The sequence below is a fragment of the Podarcis tiliguerta genome (assembly GCF_965153285.1).
Source record: "Podarcis tiliguerta genome assembly, chromosome: Z".
NCBI classification, from domain to species: domain Eukaryota; kingdom Metazoa; phylum Chordata; class Lepidosauria; order Squamata; family Lacertidae; genus Podarcis; species Podarcis tiliguerta.
Window position 1 is genome coordinate 6,886,743 of NC_139553.1, and position 20,756 is coordinate 6,907,498.

The following is a 20,756-nucleotide window of genomic DNA, read 5'->3' on the forward strand; positions in this document are numbered from 1 at the left end:
AGTTTCAGATCAAATCTTAAGCTAATTCAAGTAAGCACTTAGTGGAACGTGGTAGTGCATATTTTAGTCAAACAAAATATCTGCTTGACAAAATTGCCGTTCTCTCTCCCTCCCTCCCTCCCTCCCTCTCCCCTTCCTTGGAACACTAAATGAAAATCAGCTTTGAGATGAAACTATACAGAAATTGAACATTCTTCACTGTGATTATTTTTTATGCACAGGAAGTCACATACTTTAAAGTTAGAGTTCCCACAGCAATTGTAACTCTGCCCTCTTGTGCATATTCTATATCTTTGGAGTACTTGTATCTGCTATTAAATGTATGCCCTTTGTGTATATGGTTGGTATAGTACCTAATAAAGATATACATAATATACGCTTTGCAAAAGGAGGCTGACTTCTTAAAATACCTGGCAGAGAGATAACCCTTTTGTTAAACAGCACTATGAATCCCATTTCATCTCTAGGTTTAAGAAGGAAGAACGCCCCAAGGGATATTGAATCATAGAATTTTAACAGTTCCTAAGGGTCATCTGGTCCAACCACCTGTAGTGCCGCAATCTCAAGTAGATCATACATGACAGATGGCCATCCAACCTCTGCTGTAAAACCTCCAATGAGGGTGAGTTCAGCACCTTTCATGGAAGTCTGTTCCACTGTCAAACAGTTCTTACTGTCAGAAAGTTCTTTCTAATATTTAGTCAGAATCTCTTTTCTTGTAACTATTCCTCATAAGACTTGGTTTACAAACCCTTGATCATCTTGGTTGCCTTCCTTGGTTGCCTTCTAGCTTATCAATACCCTTCTTTAATTGTGGCACCCAGAAGTAGACACAATATTCCACGTGTGGCCTGGCCAAGAAAGAATAGAGTGGGATTATTACTGACTTTGATCTGGAAACTTTCTTTTCTTTTCTTTCTTTTTTTGCTGCTGCATCACACTGTTGCCTCATGTTGAGCTAAATTAGTGTAGTAAGTAGACAAAGCAAAGGTCAAAGGCACAGCAGGTTCAAGGCATAACTAGGCACCTAAGATGTTGTTTCAATTGTTGACATGCTGCCAGGATCCCTGCCATAAAGGAGTGGGAAAGTGATGGCTTCAGCAGGGCAAATGGAATTCATCTTTGGACTGGGGAAGCAAACATGGACTGGGCCTGTACTGTCTGCTTACTCTAGTGCTGGCATCTCTGTGTCTTAGGTGGTGGAGGAGGAGGCATCACTTGCTTGAAGACATACAGGTGATGTTTCCTCTGGAGGTGGACACCCACCAGCAGAGCCATAGGTATGGGGTGGTGAGGAAGGCTCCCACCAGGGGTGCAGACGGGGGGTGGAATCAGTCTCCTGTTGGCGCAGCACTGTCTCCTCTCTGCGGAGCGGGCCAGCAGCTCCCAGTGCTTGCGTTGGATCGGCACCTGCAGCTCCGATCCAATCGGAGCCTGCAGCTCGTCGCCCAACGACATGTAGCCCAGGAACTCCTGGCTCTCGGTGTGCAGCTCCTTTGTCTCCCCTCCAGGAGCTTGTGCTGCATCCGCAGGTGTGCCGATCACCTGTGCAGCCACTCCAGCTCCCAGCAAACGCGCTCCAGCTCCCCTTGCAGCAGCGAGGCACCTTCCTTCAGCGGGTGACTCCCCGGCACCACTCCCAGGGGCTGCACGTCCTATCCCGGTTGGCTGCATCTGCACCCACATCTTCCTCCGGCGCTTACGAGGCATCCTGAGCCCTGGGGGAGGAGGGAGAAGAAGGGTGCTGGAGGTCAGCCACGAGCACAGCAGCTGCCCCACAGAGCTCGACTGACCCAGGGCCCTGAAGAAGATGTGCAGAGGAAGATCCGCCACCTCTTTGCTCCATGCGCAGAGCTCCCCACTGTTGAGCCATCAAACCAGGGGGCACTGGCCACTCAGAGGAATCAAGAGGGGCCAGAAAGCTGCCAGTGACCCCCTTTCAAAGGAAATCTTCCTCAGCTAAGTTAGGAACCGAATGTTTGAGCGGCCTTTTGGCCGCGCTCCTCATGGGCTTGGGGGGTGGGGGGAGGAGGGCTCTCCAGGGTGCAGAGGAATCAAAAAGGGGCGGCCCCCTGGCAAGAAGGCGCTCTACTTGCTGGCTGCGCTGGAGAGTCCTTTGGGGTGCCCGAAAACCTTTTATTAAGAAATAATAAATTAAATATTGGATTTTCTTTGAAAGAATTCATTACAAGTTGAAGTGCGTGAGGAATTGAATGGGTGGTGGTGGGGTTGGAGGAGAGGTGGAAAGAAGAGCTACTTTGTCCGTGGCCAAGGGGCGCAATCTGGACGGTTCTGCCAGGGGCACAAGATCACTTAGCCATGGCTATGCCCACCAGCAGGAACTGATGAGAGTGGAGGCTCCAGTGGCATGAGAGGTGGGGATGTGGGCTGAGCTGGGATGGGCTGAATAGCTGACAGCTCACTTGGTCCCTCCCTGGAAACATCGGCCTCTAACTCTTACTCCTCCCCCCCATCCTTCATCTTCATCTGATCAGTCATCTTCATCTGAGCAGCAGGTAAGCCCCACCCTGCATAATCAATCACATGACACTGTGCACACAAACCATTTGAATGGCAATGCCCATCAACTGGGGGTGGGGTAAAGGTAAAAGGACCCCTGACCATTAGGTCCAGTTGTGGCCGACTCTGGGGTTGAGGCACTCATCTCGCTTTATTGGCTGAGGGAGCCGGCGTATAGCTTCCGGGTCATGTGGCCAGCATGACTAAGCTGCTTCTGGCAAACCAGAGCAGCGCACGGAAACGCTGTTTACCTGTCCGCCAGAGCAGTACCTATTTATCTACTTGCACTTTGAAGTGCTTTCAAACTGCTAGGTGGGCAGCAGCTGGGACCGAGGAATGGGAGCTCACCCCGTTGTGGGAATTCGAAACACTGACCTTCTGATCGGCAAGTCCTAGGCTCTGTGGTTTAGACCACAGCGCCACCCGCGTCCCTTGGGGGTTGGGTAACCCCACTCAAATATTTTATGGAGTTGGTTCCTATGAATCCCTTCAACATGTCTCCACAAACCATGGTTTAACCCTGGGTAGTGCAGTGGGTAGTAGCAGCAGGACCAGAGGACAAGCATTGCAACCACAATCTTCATTCCAAAAACTCACTTTATTGCTCTTTCATCCTGTGGTTTGGCTGTTATGTGAGAATCTCTGTGTGGAATTATGTAAAGCACCAGCCATGCCTGGACATCACACTGGTAATAAATCATCTTTAGGGAAACTAGCCTGTATATGAGTTGCACCATGGGTATAGCTAGGATTAATGGGGGGTGGGGGTGGGCAGAACCAAGTTATCTGCAATACAATTGGTCAGTTAGTTAAGTGTTTTTATTTATTTACTTGATGGGGGGTGCAGCTCCCCCCCATCCATTGGCTATGTCCTTGAGCTGCACACTTGTGCATGCAGTTTAAGCAGCTCTCATCTCGCCCCTCCTTTCCTAGTGTGGGGAAACAACTCAGGCAGCAGCTTGCTTAGTGTTATTTACAAGCCAGTGTTCATTTTCGGTTTCTCTCAAAACAAACCACAAACAGAAGGCATGGCTTGGCTTCCCACTTGTGGTTTGCTTTGGAGAAACCAAATACAAGCACCGGTTTGCATGCAGTGGTAAACCAGCCATTCTGTGAATTACCGGTACTTTCTCAGCTTGGGTAGGGACTGCTTGACCTGAATGCAGCTCATATACAAGCTAATATTCTTAACAACAGTTTGTGACCAGCGTTACCTGCCTAGCAGTCCACTGTGTCCGCTTGAGGACTTGAAGTGAGGATTATGGATGGAGAATGTTTTTGGGTAGATAAGGGGAATTCTTAAGAGAAACAGGCCTGGGGTTTGTTACACCAGACATTCATCACCTCTGTTTAGCATTTCAGCAGCTAGTGGTGGTGAGGAGGATTTCTTTCCTTCTCTTTTCCTTCCAGGGCTTATAGAACCGAGGCACTTTAGGATTACAGAGGCTTCAGAAATGACAGGAATGCAATGAAGATGGTGATGAATGACAGTCCATGGAGAGGGGAGGAGGAGGTATCCACAAGGATTTCACTGAGATTGGCAGTAGCAAGTCCCCTATTTATCATCATTAATGACCTGTAAAGAAGAATAAACAACACATAATATTTCGTAGCATGTTACACAGGGAGGTGCTCTTGGGAGGAAGACAGCAAAAAATGCAGCAAAAAAATGTATTCACTCAATATTGTGGGGCATCAATGTAGACCTGGAGCTTAAAAATATTTTTCCATATTAATTAGCTAACAAGGATGCTCTAAATTAATAATAAAGAGCATCAGCAACTGAAAGATCAGAGCATTCAGCAAAATGGACCTCATTTTAGCAGAATCTGCCTCTATGGGAAGATAACTCTTAAGTTCATTTCAGAAGATCAAACTTTTCCATTTATTGCTGTGTCATGCTCCTGGAAAACATTTATCTCATACTGCTCCAGTTCGTGCTTGGTAAGCCAAGAACAAGCCGTGGTTGTAGGTCATGGTTTGATTGGAATGAGACAGGCCACAATACTGGTTTTGATTTGATGCGAAGCAAAGGCTTATCTTAGGGTAGTGCATCAGCAGCAAGACTAGCGGTCACAGTTTTGCTTTCTTTACCTATAATCTGTTTCCTCCAGGAGAATTGGCAGCTGTATCAAACAACCCACTTGAGCCCCCAAAGGGATATCTGCACCTGGCTGTCAGTTGTCCAAAACATCTGGGTTCCAAGTGGCGTTGGTCCCCCCTCTCCCCATGACTGTTGAATGCTAGTGTGTAGTAAGAACACTGTATGGGCAATGGAAATTTGAGGATGAAGAGAAATGGCAGGGCATTGGTTTGTTGTTGGAAGAACCTTGGCTGGCCTTATTATTTATTTAGCAGTACACACATTAAACATTGAACACCCAGTCTAATTCTCCCCCACCCTAGGTTAGGTAGCAGTACTTATCCCTCTTGACCTTTTCATTATATGTCCCTTATCCCTAAAAATAAAACAAAATATGAAAATGAAAAGCAAAGGGGAATCAAACAAAATCACTTCTGCCTCAATGCAGCTGTGAGCAAATGTTCTGAATGAGCTTTTTATTAAGCAAGCAAGCAAACAAACAAACAAACAAACAAACAGTTGTTCAGGTTGCAGAAATCACTCCAGTCCCACAATTGTTGCCTTTGGTTGCAGAACTCAAAATCTTTTAATCTGTCTCTGTTTAATGCCATAAACATGTGCATACTGACAATGGACTCTGAGAAACATGGATTTGTGCTCTGCTTACCTTGGGGCAAGGTTCTAGGTACTCTTTAAGAGGCCCAATCTGCATTCTAGATACTCTTCTGAGAGCTCCATGCTTTGTCCTTCTCTGCCAATGCTTGTGTGGTTTGGGGACACCACGGAAGTATGGCAAAAAGGCTATCTATTATGCAAGAGAATATGCATGTTCACAGCTCGGAGGATTAAAGGCCTGTGTTCTTATCACTGCAGAACAGAGTATTATAAATCCTGTCTTAGAATACTAAATCCCCCCTGGATGTAGCCATTGTTTGGGAATATGGGGCGAGGGGGGAGCTTGGAGACAGAAATAATCAGTTTGGAATGACACATTGTCAAATAAAACATTTCACATATTATCCTTTTTCCTTCCCCTTTTCTCTATCTGGTGCTTTTGGTTGGACAATTCAACATGAAAAATAGATTAAAACAAGCCCTTTCTGAATCCCTCCGAAGTTTGACTTTTCAGAAAGATCTTTCTTCTCTCTGTGCATTTCATGTCTAAACACTGGGCTGCTGATACAGGGGTCACTGACAGAAAATAGGCAGCTGAAAATGGGCAGTGTCTGTAAATGAAGGCTCTAATTCTTCTTTGTGGTGCTTGTTAACTTGTTTATCCTTTGCAGGGATGCGGAAACTTAACCTTTGCTCAGTTTGAAATCAGCTCAGGAATTATGGGCTTTCTTGACAGGTTTCTGGAGGAAAAGTATGTCTCTGTTCTTGAAGTTCTTTCTCAACTTCCAGTATTGACTGAGCTTTAATGATACTTTGAAATCTTTGTTGAAAGGAGTCAATCATGCACTGAAAATTTAGGTTTGTGCAATTAGTTTAAAGTACTCTTGCCCTAGTGCACTAATGCTGTGAACACACTCACGTTCACTCTGCACAGTGTCCTCCCACCACTGCTTTGGGAAGAGGTGTACACATCATCACAATCCATATCAATCCTGTAATTGTCCCCTCATTTTTTAATTAGATACTGCATTTTGATGTGCTTTCACCCTAGCCAGCTTCAATCCAAATTGAGAAAATAATGACCCCTCTGTGCTTTAAGCCAATAATGTGCACACAGCCCAAATCCACTAAAAGATAAAAGAAAATGACTTTTGCGTTCCAAATTGCCAGGAAGATGTACTGAAACTTGTGGTGTTATTGAATTATTAACGGGGAGATGTGCAACCACCCCACAAGTAAATGAGGACTAATGCTCCTTGCAGTACACTGTTCTTGCAAACAAATCAGAAGAAATGCTCAATGAAGACTGGATATAATCTAGCCTGCATGTAAGCAAATTGGAATGATTGCTGAATAAACAGGTCATGTGCAGAAGCCCTAAGTTTTGATTTCACTTCGTTGTCAAAAAGCACCAACTTTAATTACCTTCCCTTGGTATAAGTTAGCTCAGTTGGTTAGAGTGTGGTGCTGATAACACCAAGGTTACAGGTTTGATATCCATATGGGAGAGCTGCATATTCCTGCATTGCAGGGGGTTGAACTAGATGATCCTCAGGACCCCTTCCAACTCTATGATTCTATTATTCTAATAGGGTTCATGTTTTGTAACCTTGTCTTGTTTAACTGTTATTTCTGTTATTAACTGTTTTGGTCACTACTTTCCATGCATTCATATACTTGTTGTTTGTTTGTCTGTATTTGTTCAACCGTGATCTATAATGGTATATATTCATAATTTCACCAGATCCTGTTTGATCACAATGTATTTTGCAGAATCTTGTATAACCTTTCTTGAAAATTATATATGGGGTGCTAGGGGAGGGGCAGTATCTCTGGTGGGGGACATGATGTCCTCCTTCTGGGTAGTTCATCCACCACTGGTCCCCATCCCCTGCACTCAGCTCTCATCTGTGGCTCCTGGCAGCTGTCAGCATGTGACAGTGGCCACACCCTGGGAACAGCTTTGTCTTACTGGCTAAACCAGGTGTGGGTGGCCAATGGGTCTCAAACCCTCAGTGAGTTAAAGACTTGTCCTGCATGTGAAGGTAGGCTCCAGCAGACTGAGCAGATGAGACCAATAGTGGGTCCAGCAGTCAAAAACACAGATTTTATACAAGATGAAGGTAGGAAGATGGGAAGGTAGCCCATCAAGGAGAAGGAAAACTCTGAAAGGCTTTGGGAGTAAACCTTGAGGAAGAATCTGTAGCCACTTGTGGAACATCTTCGGGAGAAGAAAAGCCTAAGGAGTAAAGCTTACACAAATCCAGAGTGGAGTCCCTAAGGTGGTTGGATGGTGTTTTGTATGCCTCCTTCCAGCAACTCCTGCAGCAGAGCCAAATGTATTGCTTCCCTTTCCTTTCCTTTGGACCACAAGGGCGCTTGTCTCCTGGGCAGCCCAGGACCTCCATACACACTGCCCAAGCTTGCGCCCCAGAGATGTCACTTTGGTGCTGCAAAACAATGTGGGGGGACAGTTACAAGTTATAAGCTCAACCTGGGTGGTAAGGTATGAGTGCAATGGGTTGCCTCCATTGATGGGAGAGATGATTGTGTCTCACTGGTCAGCTACTGCCTGCCTTAAGCTGGGCAGCCCCCGGTCAATAAAGTGCTGACCCACCATGGTCCACCTGCTTCAATGGGTGCTTGGAGCAGACTGAACTTCTGCACCATGCAAGAAATATCTATCATCTATCTATCATCTATCTATCTATCTATCTATCTATCTATCTATCTATCTATCATCTATCTATCTATCTATATCATCTATCATCTATCTATCATCTATCTATCTATCTATCTATCATCTATCTATCATCTATCATCTATCTATCATCTATCTATCTATCTATCTATCTATGTATCTATCTATCCATCTCTATCTATCTATCTATCTATCATCTATCTATCTATCTATCATCTATCTAGCTATAACACAAACTTTTCACTCAGCTTCCAAGTGCACCTCAAGTAGGCATACATATATTTGAGCCAAAGAGGAATACTTTATTATTGGAAATGTTGCTCAGTTTAGTATAATACACCCTAGCATTTTGAACTGACCAAATCCATATACTAAACCAAAGGATTTCAAACATTAGCAGCCTTGCTACTTATTGTATTCCTTATGTCTAGATCTGACCCTGCTACATGGTGTGCAGAAGGGAAGGGTTACAATAAGCAGTGGTGATGCACAACTGTGACAAATTTGCTCTGTTCAGGGTGGAAATCTAAGCTTGCCTTTTGTATAGAAAATGCTTGGTCTGACACCCTAAGCCCCTCTGCAACAGATACCACATTAGCTGGGTTCCCCCCCTTCCGCTGCAGTACACAGGAAACAATATGATTCAGAGATGAGTCTTAGGCATATTTGTTTGGTAACCAGTGACATAGAGTGGGGGTTGGTAGGAGCATTGCTGCAGGCACATTTTGAGGGGGCACAATCAGGTGCCCCCACTACAGTTCCCTCATCAAGGGAAGCACGCCCAGGCCTGGCCTTTGGGCCTTTGAGCAGCAGCAGCGGCTTCTCTTTAGGGCTGCCCTTGGGCCAGCTGAGGGGAAGGGGGAGGGAGTCAAGCCTGACCTGGGGGCGGAAGCTTCAGAGAGGTGGCGGCAGCGATTAGCCACAATTTGCTTCAGGGGCAGAGCTGCGGGCAATCACAGCATGGGAGAGGGGTGCCGCCACTGCCTCAAACAAGTTTCACTAACAAAAAGAAGTTTGTGAAACAGAGTTGGGTCAGGAGATGCATTCTTTCATATAGAAGTTAACTTATTACTTAAACTAAATATAAGGATGCAACAGGATTAAGCACAGTAGTATATGCACAGCTTTTCTTAAGCTTCCTTTGCTACAACTCCCATCAGTCTAAGCAAGCATGGCCAGTGGCCAGAGTTTATAAGAGTTGTAGTTCAGCAACTTCTGGGCAGGTGAACCCTGGCTCGTGGGTTGTAGCCAAAGTTAGTCCTACTCAGAGTAGACCAACTGAAATAGGCACGTCTAAATTAGATCCATTAATTTCAGGGGGGGGGGGGGGCGTTTCTGATGTACCTTGTCTGCCTGAATGAATTTTTGTATAGCACCTAGCAATTTAGACACTGGAAACATAATGCTTTCTTAATAAGACTGATTTTTAAAATTTGGGTTTAAATGGTGTTGGAGAGTGAGGGTGTTGAACAGCTACGGAGTTTTGCTCTCTCTCTCCATTTAGGGAGGCCTGATTGCTCTCCTGTTGCTGCTGCTGGTGTTCACCGTTGCCTTGTATGCCCAGCGCCGTTGGTACAAGCAGCGCAGGATCCCGCAGAAGAGCGCCAGCACAGAGGCCACCCATGAGATCCATTACATCCCTTCGGTGCTGCTGGGCTCGCAGGGAAGGGACAGCTTCCGGAACTCACGCCTACAAGCCCACACCTCGGTCATTGGCATGCCCATCCGCGAGACCCCCATCCTGGATGACTACGACTACGAGGAGGAGGAGAACCCCCTGCGGCCTGAGCATGGCTGCCAGGAGGACGAGTTTGCGAGCCAGATGATGCAGCCGCTGGACAGCTTGGGCAGGAGCGGGGAGAAGCCTGACTATGAAAAGAAAGGTTTGTTGCTTCCCTCCCCCCTCCCCGCCTCTTTCCCTTTGCCAGAGGCAGCCATCTTTGGAATGTGCTGAAGGGGTCATTAAAAAGTGATGGATGAGAAGGGCAGCAGCCATGCTGGGTGTTTGTTCTTCCCTTGCCCAGAGCTGCGATGTGTAAGCACAGGGGGCTGCTGCACTTCAAATGAGTGTTGAGTTTCTAGGAGCAGTTTGCTTGCATGCAAATACAGGTCACAGGCATATTGCCTTGTGATGCTGCTGACAGGTGCTTTGAATGATAAAAACATTAATCAATTCGTCTGCATGCGCATGCGCGCGTGTACACACACACACAGTAAGTTAATCATTGCCTTCCATTGAGGAACTTGGGGGTTGTGTGCAGTGCATCTCTGTAGGGACTTGCCATAAGACACGTTGCAGGCTAGTATTGCTTGTGTGGTGGATATTAGATAAGATAGGGAGACTTGCCACCTGAGAAGTTTACATATCTTTTTTGCTGGATGGAAACTTTCTGGGAACAAATGAAGTACAGCATCTTTCAGTGTAATACTTTGCAGGCCCCTCACCTGGAGCTTTTAATCTTCAAAGCACTCCTTGAAGGAGGGGATTGTCATCTTTTGTAATAGCATGGAAAGGCAGTAAGGGAGATGGGTCATATTTCTAAATTCATGATTGAATGCTCAGGTGGATTGTGAAAGGTATTCTGCTAAGCCTCCATAGCCTTTCTTTCATTCCTGAGGGTCCCATGCTGATAAATGATTCCTGGCTTGTGCTCTCATTTAAATGCCCATTGTTCCCACCACCCACACTTAAATAACGTGACGTAAAGGCCACACTTAAATAACGTGATGTATTACAAACTGAAAATTTCCATTGGGTATGGAAAGGATAAAACAATAGAGCAGCAAATGGAACTGGAAAGAGCCGTAGGAGCATAGGAAGTGTTCTTACACTAGCTTAGACTATTTGCCAATCTATTATGGGATTGCCTGACTTGCAGTGGCTGTCTGAGGTCTTGGGCAGAGAGAGGAGTTTCATCTCACCTGAAGTACGTGAGCAGAAGCAGTGACTCTGTCCTTTTGGCCCTGACATTGTCACCTGCTATGCTCATGGATCTGGAGCCACAGGAAGAGGGGAGAGTCATTTTCTCTCATTCTCTCTCTCTCTCTCTCTCTCTCTCTCTCTCTCTCACACACACACACACACACACTTGGAGAGCAGTTGTCCTCTTAGATAGACAGATGTAGACAGATGTATATAACTGCATTCTTTGTTTGATAGCACATGGACTCTTGCACTAGTGGATGGGTGAATTTCAGTATTGTGCATCAAGAATCCAGCTAGCAAAACCTTGTTTTGCAGCGGATTGCACAATCTATTGTGCAACAAAGATACCAGCAACTTGCTTGTATATTCTCTTGCACAACGTTTCATAAGTGGAAAACATTTTGTCAGTGGAACAATTATGCCGCTATGTGACTTTAACTTAGTGCTGCATTGGATACAACCCTATAACAATAAGCTTTCTTTTTCCTCCCTCCCTTCTCATCTTTTTTTCCTCTTATGCTTTAGTTTGTAAGCCTCAGGACAGTGAGTAACTGGTTTTGTAAGCTACTCTGGGAGCCTGCTAAAGAACCGGATATAAATGCTTTAAATAAATGGATAAAAGTGGGTAGCAACACAACTTTTATATTCCTTCTTAATTTTCAGAGTTCTTCACAATTGTTATTGTGCTGAGTACCTTTTGCGAGTGGCTGCTTTTATTCCCCTTTTTAAGAAAGGGATACTGAAAGGCCAAGAGTGATTCTGTATAAGACAAGAGCGGAGCTCTCAGAACCTCATATCATCCATTACATTTCACCATGCGGCCTTAAGCAAGCCAGCATCTGTTCATCTGTAAAATACTTGTGATATGTTTGATTTCATTTTTGCATTTGAACAAGTAATGTGTTTAATTGCTGTGTGAATTAAATGTACAGTGCAAATTACAAATCCAAGTATAATTACTTTAAACCACACACACAACAAAACAAAAACCTTATTTTACATTAAAAAAAATTCTCATTAAAATAAGATTATATTTTAAAACACAATGGATACACAGTTCATGGTGCACATGCCTGAGGCATGATGGAACTGCAGAGAGGACGTGCAGTGCTGAAGAGCTGAGTAGAAACATTTCCCCCCCCCTCTTTATGCCTTTTCTACCCCCACATCTTGCCCCCACCTCTGCTTCTACCTGCTTATGCAGCCACCTGCGCTGCAAGTGGGAAGCCAGCCTCAGTGTGAGAACCACGTCAGCAAAATAATTAAAATCCCCTGCAGCCTTGAATTTATTGTTTCCTCTTTTTTAATGGTAGAAGGATACTCACTATATTAAAAACCTATGGAGTGGATTAAACCTCTGTAGAAATTTCTTGCTTGGATCCCTTAAAATATGATCTCTGCAGGCCTTCCACTAAAGCTAATGTGTGCTTCACAGCAGTGATGGAAGGTAGGAGAAGTCCTCCACAATTATTAACATAATCACATATTTCAGAGCAAGCGTCTGACTTCTAGACCAGCCTCCCCAACCTGGTGCCCTTTTGGTGTTATTGGTGTTGTTGGGCTCTAACTCTCACCATCCTTGACCTGGGCCATGCTGGCTAAGGAGGATGGAAGCTTCGAGTCCAACCCAGTTTGCCAAAGCCTGCTCTAGACACTCAAGCACAGTGCTATTTTTCTAGAAAAAGAGGTGCCAGAACCCACTATGAACACCTCCCTTGTTCTCTTAGAATGGCAATGGTGCCCATCTGAGAGATGCCAGAATGGAGTTCAAGCAAGTTCCGACAGGGGTGGGAAAAAGCCCTGCTCAAGCATGTCGATCATTTCCATTTCTTCACTAAGTTTTCTTAAAAAGGGAATCTCCTTGCCTTTCTTACTGCTGGTTCCAACAGTATGGTCTAGGGGTGGAGAACCTTCTTCAGTCTGAAGACTGCACTCTCATCTTGGAGCCTTCCAAGGGCCATATGTCAGTCATGAGTAGGGCCAGAGGCAAAAGCTGATGGAGCAACATATGCATATCTTACCTTCATACAGTAGGCTAGTTTCTACAGTCACACACCCCTCTCTATCCTCTATCTAAGCAAGCAAGAGGCACTGCAGACCCAGGTGTAGTGAAGCTGTGGAAGGGGGTACAGGCGGTGAGCAAAGATCATGAGACACGTGAATGAATTGCAATTAGGCTTTATTGAGTACATATGCATAGGCATGGGACTTGCATCCCTTGATCAACCTGCTGGTTAATATGCTGTCTTTTCACATAAAAGGGGGTTGACAGATGTTGGGGGTCACCCTCAACGTGAACTTCTTCTGCTGTTCAGACATTGGTAGTCTATCAGCTGGGGTCTATCAGCCCCTGATTTGGGCTTCTGGAGAGGAAGTGTCACCCTCCAAGGGAATCCCTTGATGGGAGAGGGCAGGGGGCCCATTCCCCCTCTGCTCCCTACTAAGTATTCAGCCCAATGCATCTTCCACCACTAGACTTGGTGCTCTTGCCAACTCATTGCCAAACCTAGAACCCCTGAAACCAATCAATGAGCATAAACACCTGTTACCCACATGTCACTGCCTGGTGCTCACAGCTGCATGCAATCCTGCCTATTCAAGGCTCTGATCTTGTGTGAAATCCTGGGGTGCTGTATTACCGAAGCACCATGAGCCTGCACGTTCCAGTGGACCAGACCACCTTCAACTTGAGTGGAGTCTCTGCCTCCCCTCCACACCTGCCTTTTGATCAGATTTCACCATATGCTAGTCATTTAAGAACAGTCCAGTTACATGGCATTCAGCAACCAAAGAGGAGCTTACGTAGTACCCTTCTCATCAACTGCTCCCCTCCTCTTAACCTGAAGTGAAATTCATTCTGGCAGAAAATGACTATTAGCTCTTGCTGTTTGGAGAGCAGGATCTGGGGAGCTGGCCCAGGCTGGCTTGACCTCCTGACCCTTTTATTCCGTGCGTCTTCTACATGCTTGCGCTCTGTGCACTGTGTTTAGAGGAAGGCTCACACAAGTGATAGGAATATGTGTTTTTCTTCCTTGCGTCAAACAGAAAATGCTTTCCCCAGAGTGTTTTCGCTAATGCACATTTGATTGCCTGCATTTTTAGTCGTTGTCTCTTGAAAGCAGCAACACCCATCTCTGCTTATTGAAATGTCATTAGAAAAGCATTTAATATTGTTAACCTGCAACAAAGCAATAAAATTCCTCTGAAGAAACAAAAACAAGGCATTAAAATTTTAACTAGTAAGCGAGTGCACGGTAGCAGGGAGCAGTTTTATTCTGTGTTCTCTCTTTCTCTCTGTCCCCACCCCCTTACAAAGCATTAGCTTTAATCTTTAAACACCCTGCCATGGATCGGGCCTTGGGTGGGTCTCCTCTCCAATGCTTCCTGCTGTGCTTTTAGGTCTGCCAGGGAGACCGTGTTGATATATCTCATCGTGTAAGCAGTGTTGGGGTCATGCATGGCTGAGAACCAAGGTAAAAAAAAAGAAATCTGTATGAATAAAACAAAATGATACAGGTAGCTGGGAGAGAAAACAGTCAAGGAAGCATCAAGCTGCTTCAATGTGGAACAATTCCCCAGGGATGGTCTTGTCTTCTATCTGCATTCATCCCCTGAACCCTCTGCACTACTGATAAAAGGAATCGTGATGCTTTGCCAAGAGAAACAGACATGTGTTCTCAGTGCCACACTCCAGTAAGATATGTGGTGTGTGTGTGTGTGTGTGTCAGAATAATGAGTGTATGTGCCCATCCTGTTTAAGTAGTAAAGGTGTGTGTTAACACCAAAGTTAGATACGCCTTTAAATACAAGTAGGTATTTATTTTAGATGGCCTTTATACCGAAGTCAAAATTTAGGCTGCAATATCAGTCTGCATGTTCATTCAGAGGTGAATCCTGTTGTGTTCAGTGGAGTTTACTCCTACTCTTCATGTCTGACATGCCACTAAGGCACTGTGGGGAATCAAGGACAATGCCTTGCTCCCAGCTCTTGATTTAAAGCTTTTGCGCTGGGGTGGTGGTGGTGGTGGTAGGAGCCCATTTTGGTAGCATGGGAGCTCACCTTACTTTTTGAAGGCCAGACGAAAAAGCGGTGGGTCAAGTAGAAGGTGTACTGCCAAAACAGTCAACTTAGCTTTCCTCTTCTGCTTGGCTCTAGAAAGGAAGGGGGTGAGAATTTGATTGATTGATTGATTGGTTTTGTTTATTTATATGCCACTTTTCCAAAGTGAGCTGTGCCCAAAGCAGCTTTCAACAAGCAGCCACTTATTAAATTGGGTGTGTTGAAGAAATTGTTTTATGAAACATATTAATAAATTCAAGTAGGACAAAAAAAATTAATTCAGCTTTGAAAAAGAAATAACTTAGACTTATGTGCAGAGCAAAAAGAATGTTAACAGACAATAAATCAAGTTCCACTGTACTGGTTCCACTGCTGGTTCTACTGTACTTAAAGGTGCCTCAGATGTTGTTGTTTAGTCGTTTAGTCGTGTCCGACTCTTCGTGACCCCATGGACCAGAGCACGCCAGGCACTTCTGTCTTCCACTGCCTCCCGCAGTTTGGTCAAACTCACGTTAGTAGCTTTGAGAACACTGTCCAACCATCTTGTCCTCTGTCATCCCCTTCTCCTTGTGCCCTCCATCTTTCCCAACATCAGGATCTTTTCCAGGGAGTCTTCTCTTCTCATGAGGTGGCCAAAGTATTGGAGCCTCAGCTTCAGGATCTGTCCTTCCAGTGAGCACTGAGGGTTGATTTCCATAAGAATAGATAGGTTTGTAAAAGGCAAAAGATTTATACTATCTGAAGAGAAACCAGAGTATATCTGATCTTCTTGCAGTCCATGGAACTCTCAAGAGTCTCCTCCAGCACCCTAATTCAAAAGCAATGGAGTGGCTTGCCACTTCCAGCTCCAGGTGGATCATGTTTAGTCAAAAATCTCCACTATGACCTGTCCGTCTTAGGTGGCCCTGCCAGGCATAGCTCATAGCTTCTCTGAGTTATTCAAGTCACCACGGCAAGGCAGCGATCCATGAAGGAGAGGAGCCTCAGCAGCCAGGCTTAAATATCATTCATAGAAGATGGGGTCTTCTTACCAGGGTAGATTTTTCATTGCCTAGAGAATGCTGACAGACTCAAAAGCAGTCTCTCCAAGTGTCCCTATTTTCCAGGGACAGTCCCAGATTTAGAGAAGCCATCCCGGATTCTGATTTGATCCCAGAATGTCCCGCTTTTTCTTAGGATGTCCCTATTTTTGTCAGATAAATGTTGGAGGGTATGGAGTTAGGCAAGCCCCAAGCCAAGGAGATGAATAACTATACAACCTTTAGAAGACATCTGAAGATAGCCCTGCATAGGGAAGTTTTTAAATGTTTAATATTTCATTACGTTTTTATATATGTTGGAAGCCGCCTAAGTGGGCAAGGTATAAATAATAAATTTATTATTATTATGGAATAGGATGTCCCTATTTTCATCAGAGAAGTGTTGGAGGGTATGCAGAAGGAAAGTTTCAGGGGGACCATTTGGGTGAGTCTTCTTCACCAGTCCAGCTTTTCCCTCAAAGTGCTGCAAAACCTCTTCTTGCTCCAAGCTGGAGAGGATGGTCGTGGCTCCTCCCACCACCCTCATCAAAGGGTAATGATAATACTTGCTACAGGAAGGCTGCTGAGCAGAAACTCTTTTTGTTGAAAATCTTGGTGCCCTGCTTCTGTGAAAGTTGTTGCAGTTTCCTCTTCAGGTATACAGAAATAGGTATGCTGAATTCTGCTCATTTTCCTGTTCCTGCCTCTTGCCTGTTTCTGCCTCTTCTCTTGATTTTCTTTGTGTAAATTATTTAGAATGGTATAAGTCTGCAGGGATGCGGGTGGCACTGTGGTCTAAACCACTGAGCCTCTTGGGCTTGCTGATCAGAAGGTTGGTGGTTTGAATCCCCGCGGCGGGGTGAGCTCACGTTGCTCGGTCCCAGCTCCTGCCAACTTAGCAGTTCAAAAGCACGCCAAAAAGTGCAAGTAGATAAATAGGTACCACTCCGGTGGGAAGGTAAACAGTGTTTCTGTGCGCTGCTCTGGTTTCGCCAGAAGCAGCTTAGTCATGCTGGCCACATGACCTGAAAAAGCTGTCTGTGGACAAATGCTGGCTTCCTTGGCCTGTAAAGTGAGATGGGCACCACAAGCCCAGAGTTGTCTGCGACTGTACTTAACTGTCAGGGGTCCTTTAACTTTACCTTTAAGTCTGCAAAAGACAGAAATTACTGAATTTTCAATACAGTTCAGAGAAGAAACCCCAAACAAGATTTCGGGCAGAATATTATTCTGCTAACATTTCAGGAATTGGCAATAAAGCATATTTACATTGTATCACTTTCCTTCTCTCCATCTAAAAAGCCAAAGGTAATCTAACCAAAACAGTGGTGGTAGTAATACACCAATTGTCTTCCTCTCCTTTCTAGAGAAAGGAGAAAAGAAAGGGAGAAAGGAGGGACTGGGCGATGCTCAGCATGAAAAACAACTGCATCACTTGATGGATATGGTAGGTGCTGTTGTGTTTTGGAGACAGCTTGTTGCATCCCCAGGCAGGATGAGGTGTCATCCCTACTCTCTAGACGGTAACGTTTGGCTCCCAGGGGACATCTCTCAGTATAGTATCACAATAATACTTAAGGGTTTTGTCACCAAACCTCAAACAGCTTCACCAGCAGAGCTGTCACTAAAACCTCTGTAGGGTGTCACTTGCTAATTGCCATGGATGGTGAGTCAAGCTGATTTCTGTCATCCTCTGCAACTTCACTGACCTCTTCCCCCTCTTCATTTGAACCTGTTGCAGACATAATTCATTTGGGAGACAAGTTTTCAGGTGAATGTTGAAATAGAGTAGAGAGAGGAAGCAGAGATGCAGGGATGCATGCAGCACAGTGACTGTGCGATGTCTTGAATCATATATTTGCTTCCAAATACAGACATACCTCGGAAGTCGAACGGAATCCGTTCCAGAAGTCCGTTCGACATCCATAAAGTTCAGAAACCGAGGTGCGGCTTCCAATTGGTTCCTGATTGCGCAGGCGCGCCAGAAACAATAGTGGAAGCTGTGCTGGACACTCAGCTTCCAAAAGAAGTTTGAAGACCGGAACACTCAATTCTGGTTTTTGTTCAGGAGCTGGAACGTTCAACTCCCAAAGTATTCAGGAGCTGAGGTACGACTGTAGTAGCTGTCTTGTTTTCAAGAACTGCAGCATCAAACTCCTCGGATCCTTCCTATGTTCTTTGTAGGCTATGGTTTTCCTCTTTTTTCTGCAGGAGGCATGTTATGCATTTTGATTCAGACGGAAAATTCCCATGCTCCCTATGTGAACGATTCAATCTGCCCACAGTAATGGTCTTCAATGCTACAACACTCAACTGGATTGCATGCTTATCAAAGGGTGGGCCATGCGCTGGTGGCACTACTGTCATTTTATTTTTGTTCTTAAATGTTTTGTACACACACGTGTGTGTACATGTCTGGGAGATAGAGACAAAGACAGAGATTGGTAATTCTTTTTGGGAGCTGGGAGCTAGGGGTCTCCCAACAGATATTTATGAGAATCCCATCAAGCTACAGTTCCTGGGAACTTTTGTAGAAGCCATTACTGTTCAAACTGTTATAAAATCATTATACGGTTGGTGTATAATCACCCAGAGAGAAATAGATAAAGAAAGGTGGGCACCTGCAGTCTGAAATTACACAGGACAGATTTAAGGATGGTTCCTGCACCTGAAAAAGTAAAAGCATACCTAGTAAACACCCCATTTAGAGTTGGAGCCCAAAATGTTGGCTCAGCACTCACAAAAGATCTATTTAATATATCCAAATGAACTACCTTTCATGTTATATCCATATACAGTATAAACATACAACTGAAGTGAGATACACACTATGCAATCAAATGTGGTGATTTGATCTAATTCAGCCTGTTTGATAAAATGACTGAAATGCAGAATCACAGATTGTAGAGATGGAAAGGACCCTGAGGCTTCTCTGACTTTATTTAGTCTTGGTTGTATGTTTTTAAGTGGCTTTGAAAATAAGTGTTTGGGCTGTTCATCTACAGCTTTCTAGAATGGGCATGTTTTCTCACTTGGGCTGTTTGGTAAAATAAATTCATAATTAATAAACTAAGGGCAATGAGAAGGCTCTGTGTGTGTGTTGTGCAGAAAGTTAACGAGAGACAGATGTGTTGTAGATGGAGCTCTCTGTTTGTCCTGTGCTGGAGCTGTAAGCTAGCACAAATACATCCAGATAAATAAATGTGTTGTATCATCTGATGACAAGCATGTCATAGCGAGAAAGTTAATGGAGTTTCATGCTTTGACCTGATACCAGGCTGTGCAACAGCTAGATAAGAAGCAAGGTAAAGATCAGATGCTATTTTATCGCCCCCCTCCCACCTCCTCTTGCACTATTACCATGAGGCAGGGGGTGAGATCATGGAGGGAAGGAGGGAGTGGAAAGACAGATAAGGAGGCAAAAGAAACCGAAGGAAAGTTCTGATCACATCAAAGACTGACATGGTGACCTTGCGTAGAACACGGACAAAAATCCACGCAGAGAGGAAAATGCAGCATGGGGCAATCTTTCGGTGGAGGAATTCAGAAAAGGATTAAAAACAAAACACTGAGATTGAGAAGAGTGGTGTGGGAATGCAGACACAAAATCAAAGCTGCTTTGTATGTTTATTCACCGTCTGCCCTTCCAAAGCCTGGTGAGGAAAAAATGGAAATGTTGGAAACACAAATGTTCTGCGACATTCTTCCATTCACCCCAGAAGCCGTCCTATGGCAGTGCATCATCTTAACTGTTGTTTTATTTCCCATTCAATCTCAGACATGGTAATAATGAACTGGGAGAGCAATTTGTATGTATTTCCAGTGATGCCAGAAGTACAGATTTCTGTCAGACTAGCTTTCTCCCCAACCACTTGAGATCTCTCTAATAGAAATCTCTTGGTCCTAGATATCTCTTTCTGTTGCCAGATTGCTTATTCTTTATCCTGTTCCTCCTTTTCTCTGTTCACACTCTACTGTAGGCAGCCTCAGTTCTCTCAAAGGAGCAGCAATGAGCGATTTCCTTATCTTTGCTGTGTTGCTCCCTCCCATTGGGGTTTACCAGTATAGTTGCTGCTGCCCTCATTTCATGTCTTTATCTCTCCTTTAAAAAAAGCAGACAAATAATAAAACTCATTAACTCTTAACATCCACTCTTCTTTCTTTCTTTCTTTCTTTCTTTCTCAGATTCTATACCCAGATAGTATCCATTAGCCTCAACTTCCTTTTTCTGCACTGTGTCTAATATTCATTCCTAGAAAAGCGACAGAGGACCATGCACCGAGAGAGCTGGTTGGGAGGGTACTGTCCTGGGGCTAGGGATGGGCAACCTGTCAGTCCTTGGCTTGCCATTTTTCCAATCTTAAATTCAGCTCTCCACATTTTTATGTTAGCTTCCAATTCGTTTTTAACATTCTCAAGGAAATCCATCAGAATTATTTGCAAATTTCTCCTAATATTCACAAGTGTGTATTTAATTTTGCCTACTAATATTTATTTCTTGAAAACACATTCCCCTAATATAATGCATGCTTGTATGTTTTTTCCACTAATATATGCAATTCCCTCCCCCCAACCCACCCATCACTTTATTACAATACAGTGGAACCTCTACCTGCGACCATAATCCTTTCCAGAGGTCCATCCAGAGGTCGAAATGAGTCGGTGGGAGAGGCGCCGTTGTGCGCAGGTGTGGGCGACGATTGCCCGCTCCTGTGCATGCACGAACGGAGGCAAACCCGCCAGTTACTCCCGGATTTGCCACGGACGTTGGGCGAAATGGACGCAAGCAAAGGTGGATGTAAGAAGAGGTTTCACTGCACATGCATTTTTGA

General features: G+C 44.7%; 1 protein-coding gene across 2 annotated transcripts in view; it reads left to right on the forward strand.

The window, feature by feature from the left end:
- ASTN2 (astrotactin 2) overlaps positions 1 to 20,756 on the forward strand; it is a 656,733-nt gene that overhangs the window by 212,451 nt on the left and 423,526 nt on the right. For both annotated transcript variants that reach the window (XM_083422898.1, XM_083422897.1), the window contains exon 3: positions 9,424 to 9,802. In XM_083422898.1, the coding sequence (XP_083279024.1) occupies positions 9,424 to 9,802 (379 nt within the window). The remainder of the gene's footprint in view (positions 1 to 9,423; positions 9,803 to 20,756) is intronic.